Here is a 14,540-nt window from a genome sequence, read left to right on the forward strand (position 1 = left end):
GGACAGCTGTTCACAGACAACGAACAAATCCAGTCAATTATCTGACAGTGTAAAATTCCTGATATATTTGCCAGACTTTGTATATAAGAACTTAATCGACTCAGACCTCGACTTCTGCTGAAGAGAATGAGCTGTTCAGGGGACAAGGAATCCTTCATTTCATTGAAAATGAATGTCCTGCAAAATCATCTGTGACTCAGCCAAAATGAAAACTGTGAGTATTCCTTCTATGACAAAAAAATCTTTCTCTGGAATTGAAATCTTGGCTTGTGTGTGATGATTTTTTTTTTCAGCGGATTCAGGAAAACAGCAAAGCATTTGCCTCAAAACATCCTCAATTTTTACAAGTCTCACATCTCAGTTACTGCCCCTGACCATGCCGAGGCCAGTCAGAAGGTTTCTGCATAGGGCTGTCTTCACCAGGGGCTTTCAGTTTTTGTCTATGTGACTATCGAACGGAATGGCTTACACAGTATCACCCCCTCTGCTTGGTGCCATCAAAATGTTCTTCACACAGAAAGGGGTATTTTTTATTTTGAAATCGGATGGACGCTGATAAGGAGAGCCATGGAATTGCCACAGAGGGATTTGCGTACATAAAGCAGAGCAGGAGCAGGCTGCTGTGGAGCAGCCCTGGGCACGAGGGAAAACCTTCCCACATTCCGCCGTGCTCCAGGCTGTGGCCGGACGTGGGTGCTGGGCCCAGCGCGGAGCCCAGCCTCCTCGCGAGCCGCTTTTCTGGCACAGGGTAACGGGTCTAGCCCCCGGCCTCGGTCATTCCCTATTTCTCCAAAGCATATCCATACATTCCCGATGCACAGAGGGATGTGGCAGTTTAGTTAATGGCTTGCCAGGCGCCGAGTCGCGTGTCAGGCCCGTCCGGCGGTGTGCGGCCGGAGCCCGCTGCTCAGCCCGGGGCAGGGGGTCACGGGCCGTGCGGGGGCAGCGCTGCCCGCGGTGCCCTCCTCGGGCGAAGGCGCCGAGGCGCAGGGCGGGCAGCGCCCGGGGCCGGGCCCGCTCAGCGGGGCTCCACCATCCCCGGCCCCGCCGGGTCACGCCGCGGCCTCGGGTCCCGGGCCCGCGCACCTGCCGGGCCCGCCCCGCTCCGCTCCGCTCCGCTCCGCTCCGCCCGGCCTGGCGGAGCAGCCGAAGGGCATCGCTCGGCCCCCGCCCGCCCCGCGCTGCCTCCCCGTCGCAGCGCGGAGCCGGCGGCCGCCCGCCCCCGCCGCCGCCCTCGCACGTGTGCCGGGGAAGGCGCTCGGTGCCGCCCGGGCGGCGCTTCCCCCAGCTCCCCGTCGCCTCCCCCTCCTCCGCAGCGGGAGCGAGAGCAGCCTCCGCCCGGCAGCGCCGGGGCCGCTCGCCGCCGTGCCGCCCCGCCAGGACGTCGCCGCCGCCGATGGCCGCCCCGCTGCCCGGTGCGCCCGGCGCAGGGCGGGCGGCGGAGCCCGCTGGCGGCGGCCCCCGCGGCTCCCCGCGCCCGCCCCCCCGGCCTCCCGGGGGGGACCCGCCGCCCTCGCCCCCCGACAGGTAAGGCCGGAGCCCGGCGGGCGCCGCCGCCCTGCCGCTCCCTCGAGGGCCGCCCGCTGCCGTCGGGGGGCGGGCAGCGCCCTGCGGGCGGGACGCGGGGCTGGCGGGGCCGGGGTGCGGCGGCCGGGGGAGGGGGCGAAGCGCAGCAGCGGGGCGGCCTGGCTCTCGACCGGTCGGCGCTTTTCTGGAGCTCAAAAGTTGTTTCCCGGCCCTGCAGACACTTTCCGCCGCTGCGGATGCGTGTGTGTTCCACCCCCCACCCCCTTTTTATTTTTGAGGTTTCTCAGTTTGAGGTGAAAGGAGCCGGCAGTGCCGAGCCTGCCTTGTCAGGATGAGCCAGCCGCTACTTTATCCTTGCAGTGTCTTCCTGAGAGTGTTGGTGAGATAAAACCGCTTCACCGGGAGCGATGCCGCTGTCAGCGGCGTGCACCCCGTTTGTTACCTCTCAGGCTGTTCTTAAAGGCATTGGTCTCTATTCTTAGTAAAGGAAGCTATGAGCTGGGTTTTTCATGAAGCATCTGATGAGTTTTAGTAGACTGAAGTTTACAACATCTTAAAATACTGCATTACAGGATTTTTTGCTCCTCCTTAAGCAAAATATCACTTCAAATGAATGAGTTTGGTGAGGATTTTCAGTAAGTTATGTATCTTCATTCTGTATTGTTACCTTGTTCTGGTGGTTTTCCCCACTTTGGGCTAATTGCTATATGAAATCTGGAATGGTAATAAAGAAGGTAATAAAGTAAAGTGTTAAGCTTGGAGGCATCAACTCATACATGTAGAAAACTCATAATGTGACGGCAGATACAAATACATCAGGTGCTTTGGGTGCAGGTTTTCAGACGGAATCGAGTAGACAAAGTGCTCTTCAATATTTTATGTGAGAAAAGCTTGCACTGTAATGTACACAGCAGTCTAAACAACCACATTATTAATGTGATACTTTAAACCAGTGCATAATGAACTCTTCGGCAAGTACAGTGGTGATTACCTTCATTACTCCTGCAAATGCTGCCTGGTGATACTTCTGACACAATCCTGTTTCAGCAGACAGCAGCAACTGAGACATTTATTTTATGATGGAGCTTCAGAGATGCCAATACAAAACTAACTGAAAGCAGAAATGGATGGATTGTTTTGCACTGTTTTCTCTTGTCAGTCACTTTGATTCGACTCTGGTTAAAAAAAAGTTTCCATTTGTTTAAAATACTGCTGGGATATACTTGGGAAGTTTTGCTGAGGAGTTACATGGATCTACTGTTGTAATATGTGTACATAGGGAATGGCATAAACACAGGGACAACAAAATATTTACTAATGTCCTTAGAAGCCAATATAAATATATCTCTGCTCTTACTCTGCAAAGACTTACGCATATTCAAACAACTTTAAATTCAGAGCTGAATACTTGGATTGCTTTCAAGTAGTGTTAGGCACTGTATGTTAATATATTCAGCCTACTGATTAAATAAAATAACTGCAAAAAAAAAAGCTATTTGCTGCAACCATGAAGCATCGTGGTATTAGTGCCTTAGTAGTTCACATGCTGTGGTTCGATATTGCAATTTTAACAGCAGCTGTTATGATTATTGCTTGATATTATGTATTTCTGTTGAAATAGGAGAAAAAAGAAAGGGGACAGTATTTTGGAGAACCCATCGATTCCAAATCCTTTTCCTGAGCTGTGTTGCTCTCCGTTTGCATCAGTTTTGTCAGCCAGTCTGTTGCCCAAGGCAACTTCAAGAAAAAAGCAGGTAAGATTTATAAATTATTATTTGACAGTTTCTGAATTGGGTAAATGAAAGCTTGAGGAAAAGCTCGGTTACCTATTAAAATATTTTTCTAATAGAGGTGTTCCATATTTCTGTAATTTGGTGAAACTTTCTCTGTAGGTCATCAATGATTGTAGAAAATGAGGTTTTGGAATCTGTGACTTGAGACATGACTGTTCTTTCACAGACTCTATGCGTGCTCCGCAGATTTTTCAGTTTAAGTGGAACCAGGGGCAGGCAGGCAGTACTTTATGTCCTTAAATGAGAACTTAATTTCTTTTTTTCCCTTCCTCCCCACCTCCAATTACTGTCATCAGTGTTATAGAACAGAGGGTTTTAACAGTCAAACAGCTTTTCTGAAGTTCTAATTTTGCCCGGATAATGGGAAAAACCTAAATTGATGGGAAAGGAGCAAATGCTGTGTACCTGGCTATATGTTATACGCATGTGTGTTTATCTGTTATTGCTGATGTTACTGCATTTCCATAAAGACCTTAAACTGTAAGCCAGGAGTAGATCTGAGGGGGCTGTTCAGACACAGAGTTTCCAGTTAATGGAGATTACTGGTGTTGAAGATCCGTTTCGCTCTTTGAAAGGTTACCTGTCTCATTCTCTCTTCTCTTCTTGAGACTGGAAGGAGTTCTGACAAGGAACTGCGGGATTAAGAGTACTCCCTCCTTCACACTCTCTGTTTTGGTGGTCTGCATGATCTCTGTTTTAACAGTTTTAAGGATGATATTGGAGATGTAAGAACTTGAACTGCTGCTGGTTATTCCGTTTTTAGATTTGTGTGAAGACTATGCCTGGAAGTTGAAGTTTCTTGTAGTTGTACTAACTTTTCTGAAGCTAACCTGCCACAGCTGTTTCTGTGCACCTGCCAGAGAACTTTGTTAGCCAAGTTGAGGCTGGCACCTTAAGGAGGAACCTTCTTACTTCTCCAGTGAAAAACATGTATGTGTCTGGGAAACTGATTCGATCTTGCCCTATATTGCATGTACACCACGGTGTCTCTTTATAAGCGATGGTGTCTTTCTGGACTAGTTTTATTGCTTTTAGTTCTCTTCCTACAATAGCAATACTAATCTGAAGCATTTCTGGTCAGTGTACGTCTGAATGTTGCTAATGCAGTGGGATAAAACTGTTCAAGTTTTGTCTTCTTGGGCAAGGTGGAAGCATTGGCTGTCTCTGCAGCAGCAGGAAGAACACTGCATTGGCAATGTTGTCTTTCAGAACAAAAAAAAAGCTAAAAATCCCATTCTTAAAAAGATATTTAAATTAGTCACGTTGCAGACCTAAATTGCAGTCGTTGTGGTAATCTTTGGACTTGAAACTGGAAAGCATGATTTAACACACAAAGGTCAACTGCTTTTGTGGCCAGTCATCTTTAACAAACTGACAGGCTTGATTGGTTAAACCAGCTAAATGTTAGCTTCAGTCTTCCAGAAGTTGAAGTTCATATCTTCGCTGACGTTACTTCTGCTTCTTCATAAAGGTTCATGTGTATTTTTTGTGATGACTTCTACTCACAGTCCTTCCATTTCTCCTGGATTTTCATTTAGGAATGTAGTGCTCTTTCTGGTAAAAGCAGGAACAAGAACAACTGGTTTCCTGACAGAAGTGAGCTAACATAATGCTGGTGTCTGTTGGAGGGCCTGACCTGTTTTTCAGCTACCAGAAAAATGGAGAGAAATATTCCTGTTACTTATGTGGAGGCATTTTCACAAGACTGTGGTTTCTGTCACCTAGGTGTCTGTTTATGGCCACTGCTGGAGAAATTATACTAGGCCAAGGAGACAGCTTGTCAGACTCAGTAAGACTGTTGTTAGATTCTTCATCTAAAATTATTAATGTTAAGGCCAAATGACAGCTGTCAAATTAAACTTTTATCTTTGAAAGTCAGGTTGAAGTCTTCTAATAGGTTAATAAAATTACTCAGGTTTAAAAGGAGAGGGAATGCAAGCAGATGTGCAATGGGAAATGAACTGGCTGTGACTTTGACTTCCCACAGGTGGCTGTGGAACTGTGCTTGGAAATGTCATGTTTCCACCCCCTGTCCTTGTCCTTATTTTGCCAACTTTGTAGCAGCTCTGTGTGCAAATACGTATCTGTATACAAAATTTTCATGAATATTACTGTTTCAGTTTGGTAGTTTACTAACTCTTAAGAGAAACCAGCTACTCTTCAGATTTTTTTTTGTGCATGGCGTTGACAGCTGCCAGAATTCTTTCTGTTGCCTCTCTGATCTACATATGTTTTCAGTGATTCTTCTTTTAGATTGCTTGCTTTTGATTTAGTTTCTTTTTCTGCTGTGCTTTTAATTTCAAGCATAGGGAAGAAAAATTGCAGAGTGAATTTCTACTTATGTCTTGTAGGTAACTATTATCAAAATGGGTGTTTCTAAAAGAGGAAAAAAAAAAGATGCCTCTTATGTCTTGTTTTTCTCTCAAAAAAAATTTTCTGCTTCTGTAGAAGAAAGAAGTTGTCATGAATATCTGCTCTTTTATTCATAGCACCTGTGACAACTAAAATCTTTTTACTTCAAAATAGATAATTAACATTATTTTGAATTCTTGTTTTTCTAAGCTGAAATTCTTACCGTCTTCTGATGATCTTTTATCATAAGCCTCTCAAAACGTTGAACATGCTGCTTGAACAGCCTGTTTGTGGGGTTGACTCACTGAAAATAAGTTTGTAAAAGCAAATTGGTAAAATCCATGTAGCAGGATAGTGATTTGCCTCTGTGCTTGGGAAGTAGTACGTCTATGTCTCTGAACATTATTCGGTGTGCCTTACCAACACAGCTGTCCATCTCTTTCCCCCCTTTGCAGTTTGGAAGAGTTTTGTGTTATATCTTTGAATTACAGAATCATGAAGTCTGGAAAAGATCTCCAAGATTGTTGGGTCCAACCTTTGACTGAACGCCACCATGTTCAATTAACCATAGCACTAAGTGCCACGTCCATTAATTTCTTGAACACTGCCAGGGATGGTGACTCTGTCACCTCCCTGGACAGCCTGTTCCAGTGCTTAACAGCCCTTTCACTGGAAGAATTCAGAAAAGCTGGCAGCCCATGACTCAGACAAGTGCACTCTTCCCTGGGTTGAGAACTGTTTGCATGGCCAGGCCCAGAGAGTGATGAGCCTACCATTAGCAAATTCAAAGACCATGGGAAGTTGGCACAGATCTGATCTGCTGGAGGGCAGGAAGGCCCTGTGGAGGAACCTGGTCAGGCTGGATCGATGGGCCAGACCAGGGGCATGAGAGTCAACATGACCAACTGCTGGGTCCTGCACTGGAGACACAACAACCCCATGCAGTGCTGCAGGCTGGGGGCAGAGCGGCTGGAACGTGGCCCAGCAGAAAAGGTCCTTGGGGTGCTGGTTGACAGCTGCTGAACACGAGCCAGTGTGTGCCCAGATGGCCAGGAAGATCACGGGCATCCTGGCCTGTATCAGGAATAGTGGTTCCCGCAGGCCCAGGAACTGTATTTGGCACTGGTGAGGCCACACCTTGAGTGCTGTGTCCAGTTCTGGGCTCCTCACTTTGAAAAAGGACATGGAGATACTGGAGAGTGTCCAGTGAAGGGCAACAAGGCTGATGAATGGACTGGAGAATGTGTCTTGTGAGGAGTGGCTGAGGGAGATGGGTTAGTTTAGTCACGAGGAGCCTCAGGAGGGACCTGATTGCTCCTTACAGCTGCCTGAAGAGAGACTGGAGTGAGGTGGGGGCTGGTCTCTTCTGCAGTGAGAGAGCACGTGGAAGTGTTCTTAAAGCTGAGACAGGGGAAATTCAGATTAGATAATTTAATAATTTTTTCGCTGTTAGGGTGGTCAGGCATGAGAGTTGGTTGCCCAGGGAGGCGGTGGAGTCACCATTCCTGGAGGTGTTCTAGAGCCATCTGGATCTGGTGCTGGGTGAGGGTTTTGTGGTTTGGAGGTTATAGTGGTGGTGCTTGGGTTGATGGTTGGACTGGATGATCGTAAAGGTATCTTCCAAACCTGTTTATCCTCCGATTCTATGAAATGTGTTCAGATAAACTGAATTTAATGTTTCAGGGTGGAAGACTTTGAATAGGCCAAAAAACCCATCTTTCCCCTCATGTCCAACACAGCATGGTCAGTTTGGTGGATGAGGGGAAATGTTGCCTTCTTCTGAGGAATCAAGCATCTGCTGCTATTAGGTGGAATTCATGAACTCCTATCGAAAATCTAGTGTCTCAGAGCCTGTGCTCTGTAAGAAATTACAAGGAACTGAAGATATAAAACACCGCACTTCTGTCTTTAATTATGATCAAAATAAATATTAGTAGGGAAAAATATGTATTGTAAGAAAACTTGTTCTGTTCTTGTTGTCTTTGGTCAAATGAACTAAGAAGAGGTTATTGTACCTTTATGGAAGCTTAGTTTTAAATGCTTTCTGAAAACAAAACCTGAATATTTGCACTGCAGTGACAGTTCTTGCCCTGCTCAAGGATAAGCCGAAAAGTGTTTCATGACAAAAGTAGTTCAAGGTAATTAGTACCTTGTTTCTTTAAATTAAATTAGAAGTGCAAAAATAAACTCAAGTAAATCTCAAGGTTAAGAAAATCTGAAATTTACCTCGCCTATTCTGTCTTCCTTGACAAAAGAGTTCTAAACAAGTAGATATTTTTATCACGTAGATCCAAATATACTCCCACAAAGTTCTTTCCAGGAAATCAGTGTATAGAGACCTCAAATACATGTGATTGTAGTGGAATTGCCTTTGCTTTTTGTATTCATAATGATTTTCATGTAAAGCTTTTTGACAAAGAAAAGCTAACAGGGACTTTATGTTAAAGAGTAGATTTTTTAAGTTTTTGCTGTTCTAAGTTTATGAATAATATTGAGCATTGACTGTTGTAGTATTTTTTACAGCTGTAGTTCAGGGTCTTCTAATATATCTGCTTGGAGCCTCATTCTTTAAAACTGCATATAATTCTGCTAGCAGACATATAGGGCTAAGTCTTTGGTATTTAAATGTTTACATGACAGATTTTTTGGCTGAAATATCTGTTCACTCTTGACTTTCAAACAATGCAAAAAACAAAAAGGTGTTTTTTTTTTAATGTAATGATTCATAAATTTCAAATCAATATCCAAGGGTTGAGACATCTTTTCCAACCAAAAGAATTGAATTCACTCTGTAATTCCAGTCTGTGTGTTTCTTTCCAGATTTCCTTCCAAGCTGGAGACAATTACACATGTCCTCCTTTATCAGTTCTCAAATCTTTTCTTTTTTACAGCCTCTAAACATATATCAGTTTTCCTCATGTCTTACCCTTGAATTACACAAAAAAGACTTAGGATTTTAAAGCCAGAAGGGAAGGGGAAAAGTCCTTCCAACCACTTTATAGATTAACAGTAAAAACATTTTGTACTGAACCAACTTAAAGAGCTCAATGAAGTCTCTAATATAAGGATTGAAAAAAGGATTCAGTTGGATTCCTTTTTGTGATGTTTCTTTTGGTGGTCTGCTCCAGTTCCTGTGCTCTGTTCTTCATTTATATGGTTTTACCTGCCCACCAAGGAAAGATTTATTGATATTACAGTAGATTGGAATTATTCAGACCCCTACTAAAATTTGATATTTTAATGCAGGTACCTTCGTACTTTGACCAGTCAACGCTGTGACAGAAAGTCACTTGTCTACATAGGTAAAAATCAGGAGTCAAGGTTGAACAATTTCTTGTTTTAGCAATCAGGAATATTGCTTGGTTTATAATGGAGGTGCCCTATCACAAGCTGTCTGGTACATCAGCGTGAGGAAACTTCAGAATAATCACCTGTTTGTTTCTTTTTGTATTTTACTTTATCTTCTTTACATTGAAATTCGTTGCTTTCTGTCAAACTTCACATCAACCCTCAATGTTTTCTTTCGCTTTGTTACTGTCCAAAAACAACCCAAACAAAGACTGTAAACATTAAGTCTGTAAACATTCTAATTTCACAAAAACAGCATGTCTTTATTTTTTCTTTTCATTTTTTTTTCCATTCTAATAGGCAAGAAAACAAGGGCACTCTAACTTTTGTGGTTACTAAGATATTTCCTCTGCAAGCTTGTTGCTTAATTTGGTAACATCAGGAAGGTGGTAGGCTTAAAGTTTTACAGGTTTTACTTATATAAAATGAAAAAAAATCATCAGTACTGTCAAAGATTTTGGTAGACATATTGCCAATGTTTGTCAGATTGGAATGGTTTTAACAATCCTTTAGATTTTGATAGTTTTGGATTCATCAGCCTAAAAGTCAAACCTGAAGTTTCTTATCTTTTCTTTTAGGCCAGTTTTCTCAGTACAAGAAACTGCCTCTTCTGTGCTATTTGGGAAGTTCTATTTTGAACAAGAAACCTCTGTGATGTTGCAGTAGATCTAATAACATTGTAAATTTGGAAACCTTGATTTTTCCAAAAAGTGAACCTTTAATGTTTATCTGTTGAGTTCTGTGTTGACTACCTGGCATTTTGGCCCTGTGATGTCTGTGTCATTGCAAAGTGTCTAGAGCTGATGATGATAAAAGCAGTGTCGACTTCTTTGAATATACAAGACTTGTCAGTTAAAGCCAGGTGAAACTGCAGGGAACCTCTAATGCTGCTGAGTCACTTTTGATAATTCAGTTTTATTGAATTTGACATTAAAAGATTAAACTCTCATGAATGGAGCTTGAATCCTCATAATTTTCAGAAGGAAATGAGATGTAATAGGTACTAATGCAAGTTTTTATTTGTAATTGCTCCCAGGGATGTGTGCTTTTATTTAGGGTTAGACTGGAGAACTGAAAAGTTTGGGTCATTTTTTAGCCACTCTGTACCTGCCATAGACAGATGCATGATTAAAGAAATATTTTATTGGCAAATCTTTTTCGAGGTTTCTTCTCGTTGGTGGCATTGTCAGTAAGTGATGCTGTGGTAAGGAGGGGATGCAAGAGGTCAGTATTGTAACAGCAGAACACGATTGGCATCTTCCTTTTATGGACCGTTGTCTGAACTGTCTTTGACCAGAACAGATACATGTTTCCCTCTGACTTGCTGGGACACACAGTCTAGATTAATCAGAACAGTGTTTAGTAATATTCACAAAATTAGATCAAGCCTTAAGTAAGTATTTTGTGGGTTTTTTTTTCTCCATTTCGTTTTTCCTCAATGTTCTGATCTGGTCTTATCCAACTTCTGTAGGTCTGTTCTTTTCTACTTTTGTTGTGTCATTGACCAGTATTTTAAACATCTGTGTAATATCAGCTACTGCTATTTTTATATCACAAACAGTTTATAGTTGCACTGAATAAGACTAGGGTAGTCAGTGATTAATAGTTAAATTACTTAAATGCTACAGGTTTAGTTAAGTTGAAAACTTAGATGATTCTTAATAAAGGTTTTGAATGAAACAACCCCTTTTGAATGAAAAGTTGGGCAACAGAAAGAGAAAATGCAAGGTACTTTACTGTACATTTTACAGTACTAAAAAGTGTGTAAGATAATTGAATTTTCATGATTTTATCATCATAAAACTTTGTTATTTTAGTGTTGGGGCATTAACTGAAGAATGGAGCTCAAACTCAGATCAGTTTTTACTAGGAATTCTGGTGCAGTTTTTAGCATATCCTTGGATTGCTGCATTTCTGATGTTCTGAGAGTTATTATCTTTTCAAATAAGAGCGTGAGAACTATAGAAACAATCAGAGGGATATTCCCATCCTAATTTTGTGCATAAGTGTTGGCGCAATAAGCCAAATGTTGATTTTATATTAAAAAACCCCTATGCCTCCATACAAACACCCCTGTTTAACCTGGTCAGTTTTCACCAGGTGGAATTAACTTGATCATTCATGTAGAATAGTATTGAATTGTGATTGATAAAATAATTTAATACTCTTTATACATTCATATTTTCTTCTATTTACAATAGATAATTGAATACTTGTTCTTTCACATGATAATTCCAGAGCCACTGAAACAGTAGGGTTATTCCCTCGTGATTTTTGCTTCATGCTCTTTTTAACTCTTTGCAATGGTAATCTTTATGCTTTTGCCAGTGTAATTAAGAGTTCAAGCTAGAGTTCCTGTAATGAAAACTGGATCAGTTGGAGATGTCACTGTTAGGACAGGAAAATGACTCCTCATTTTTAAGGTGCCTGCTGATATCATGCTTCACTCTCTACTTTCAGTTTCCCTTGCATAAGAAAATGTATAGAAACTGACAATAACCTGGGATCTCTCACCCTTCTTACCGCACTGTGTAGCAGAGGACAACTTGTATCTGTGTCTTAACACCTGCAGATCACTTAGATGAGTATCTTTGTCTGTTGGTGCTGGTATAGCAGGAACGCCGATGGCCAGGCCGTGGAAAGGCATCCTGTTATGGACAATTCATGCTCATCTCTTCTTGTGTGTGTGCAGAGGCAGTAACTGATACAGGTTCCAGCTGGGGGTCTCAGGGCTCAGAGTTTCCAAACTTTTCTAGTGATTGATTATTCCTACTAACAAGATGGCACTTGTATCTCTAGCAAGTGGTGAAATGAAGCTATGATAAGTGCAAGATAACAGTTGACCAATGCCCATGTTCTCCATGTTTGTTTGCAGCGAATTTAAAGCTGCCACTTCTACAGGCATTCACTCTTTCAGGACTGCTTTTGATTTGGCAATGAACAGAAAGAGAGACTTTCAAGACAGAGTATTTAAGCATGCCTCTCATGTTCTAGTCCTGATGGGAGTCACCTCAGATGGGAAGACTTAAAAAAAAATGCTAATCAGGCCAACAAAAATCTTTCAAGAAGGGCAGTTGTGGGAGGAGAAATTAAGAGGGAGAAGAAATTAGACCTCTGCTCTAGTAACAACGTGAAGTTGCTTTTCTCCTGTTTCAGTCACAGAACATTCATTTGCAGCTAATCAGCTCACATTTTAGCCCAATAGTGTACATGATATTTAATACTTAAGTCTCAAGAGAGAAACATATATCGGTTATCTTAGAGGTGTGCCTGTGCTTCTAATTAGGATACTGAGGAGGTGTTCCTGCCTGTTTCTGATATGCTTATACTGCATACTGGTAGGTCTGTCTTTTAGCTTCTTCACTTGATATTATATCCACAGGAAATCAATATACACTAGATTGTCCTGTGATCAGAATGGGATTTTTCAATTACTGCATTCTTGGGCTATAAATAGCCTTTTTATATTAGTTATGTTATGATAACTCCTGTTACTGATTACATTAAGACTTGGTGTTCATGAACAGCTGCAAGCTCTTGATAATGGCACAGAAATGGTATCAGCTGTTGAGAAACAGGCTGGAAGTTTGCAAGAATTTGTTCTCATAATTGCTAGAATTTTCTGCTATGTAGTGAGAGGGAAGCCCATGCAATATGAGGGTTTTCTTAAATAACTCAGTTGACAGAAATTCATCAGTGTGCTTTTCTATCAGGCTTGAACCTATTGATTACAAAAACAGGCAGCTGAGAAGCTTTGCAAGGAGCATCTGTAACAATGCTTTAAGATCCCCCAAGTTTGTGAGGAAGATTGGCAAGGATGGAAAACTGCATTATGTTCCTTGTGGCTCAAACTTCTTTACGACTTTCCTAGGTACATTGTAATGTCTGTCTTGCTTTACAGGTAATACAGTCTGTTTTAGTGCAGCTGCATCTGCATCAGGCCTTATTGACCCTCCAAGAGGGTGTAATGTATGCTCTGTGTGAAGAGGAAGACCTATTAGTTTTCTTTGTGTAAGGGACTATATGAGTAGAAAAACAACTCAATCACTTTGAAACCTCTCTTTTGTGGGGTTGTTTTAAAGGAAGTAGTTATTTTTCAAGTGTATGTAAATGTACCTGTGCAAAAAACACCCTCTGTGTGTTGCTATGGTCACATATTAAAGGGCTCTTCAGGTAAAGACACAAAGTGACTGTGCCAGGCAGAAAGGAGCACTCTCACAAGGAAGGGCAAATGGCACCACGGATAAGTTACCTGATTTATCTTAGTCTTGTGTAATAAACTTCTGCCCTAGCTCCAAGACAAGTACAAAAAATAGCATCAATATTTTTTATAAACCTTACTGCATTTATATTATCTAGATTTTATTTTTCATTTACAGAAAAGCTGAGTCTGATTTGCTCTTGTTACCTATAAATGCTCACATTCCTGCATTATATCTGGCAGAGCCAGGAATAGATCAGCTCTTGTGACTCCATATTCAGTGCCTTAAGGACATCACTGACCTTCCTCTTCTACCAGGATATCTCTATTCCATATGTTACAAAACCCTTATTGGAGTTACTAATTTACTAAGGGCATTTCAATTCTTGCCCACTCCATTTAGTCACGCTTTCTTAAGTGGCGAGAAGTAGAAGTGGTTTATATTTTGAAGTATCTAAAAAGTATCTGCACAATGTTTTCACAACTGTATCTGGTAGCTTAGTTACAAAAATAGGAGTGAAAAGCTGCATAAACATAGTCATTTCACAGAGCTCTCAAGCAAGTGAGCTGGATCTGATTTCCTTCCTGTCCACCAGCACCAGCAAAATTCCTTGCGGACCTGCTGTGGACAAGTGAAATCTTTTATCTATAGGGGAAAAAAAAAAAGTGGTTATGTTATATATATTTCCCTGAAGGCATAATTGGCTTTCAAAGCCTTTCTGTATCTCACATTTATCAACTGAGCTCCTCTTGACTTTCACATGGTGTAGTGATTCTGCAAGGCTTGGTCAAAGAAGTTGTATTTTTTTTTCAATTTATTTTCTTAAATGTGTGTTTGTGAAATTTAATGTAAGAAAATATTTCTTAATGTTATTTTTAGTACTCTTGGGTGCAACCATGTTTACTTTCACTAGTATACATAAATTACTGTAATATTTTTATTTAAAACCTAATCATGATTTGAATGTTGGATTTTTATTACCAAGTCAAATGCAACACTTAAGGTTTTGGTTACTTTCTGAATGGGTCTGGTCTCTTCATCTGGTTGGAAAAGATACAATGCAGATAATTTCACTGAAGAAAATGAGCCTTTGCTTCACCTTGCAGACAAATGGGTCAATTTTATTCATAGAGCAAAAAGCTGCACATGCTTTCAAGAGCCAAGGACCTTGAGTACCCAGGGGTAAGGAAAAATGGCTTAGGTTATTTTTGTTTCTTTCCCAGTAAAGTCACTAATGCAGTGCTGCAAGTTCTACAGTCACTGTTACCCAAACATTTGTTCATAGGATCCAAGGGAAAAAGAGTAGAGGGAGGTTTTT

General features: G+C 41.7%; 1 protein-coding gene across 1 annotated transcript in view; it reads left to right on the forward strand.

Moving 5' to 3' along the window:
- Positions 1–1,381: 1,381 nt before the first annotated feature.
- GRB14 (growth factor receptor bound protein 14) overlaps positions 1,382–14,540 on the forward strand; it is a 59,741-nt gene continuing 46,582 nt past the window's right edge. Inside the window, exons 1-2 of the mRNA XM_066190042.1 lie at positions 1,382–1,527; positions 3,149–3,281. Coding sequence (XP_066046139.1) covers positions 1,397–1,527; positions 3,149–3,281 — 264 coding nt within the window. The 5' untranslated portion in view covers positions 1,382–1,396. The remainder of the gene's footprint in view (positions 1,528–3,148; positions 3,282–14,540) is intronic.

The sequence above is a fragment of the Chamaea fasciata genome, unplaced genomic scaffold (genome assembly GCF_029207755.1).
Source record: "Chamaea fasciata isolate MVZ Bird 193981 ecotype frontalis unplaced genomic scaffold, bChaFas1.0.hap1 SCAF_8, whole genome shotgun sequence".
Taxonomy (NCBI): Eukaryota; Metazoa; Chordata; class Aves; order Passeriformes; family Sylviidae; genus Chamaea; species Chamaea fasciata.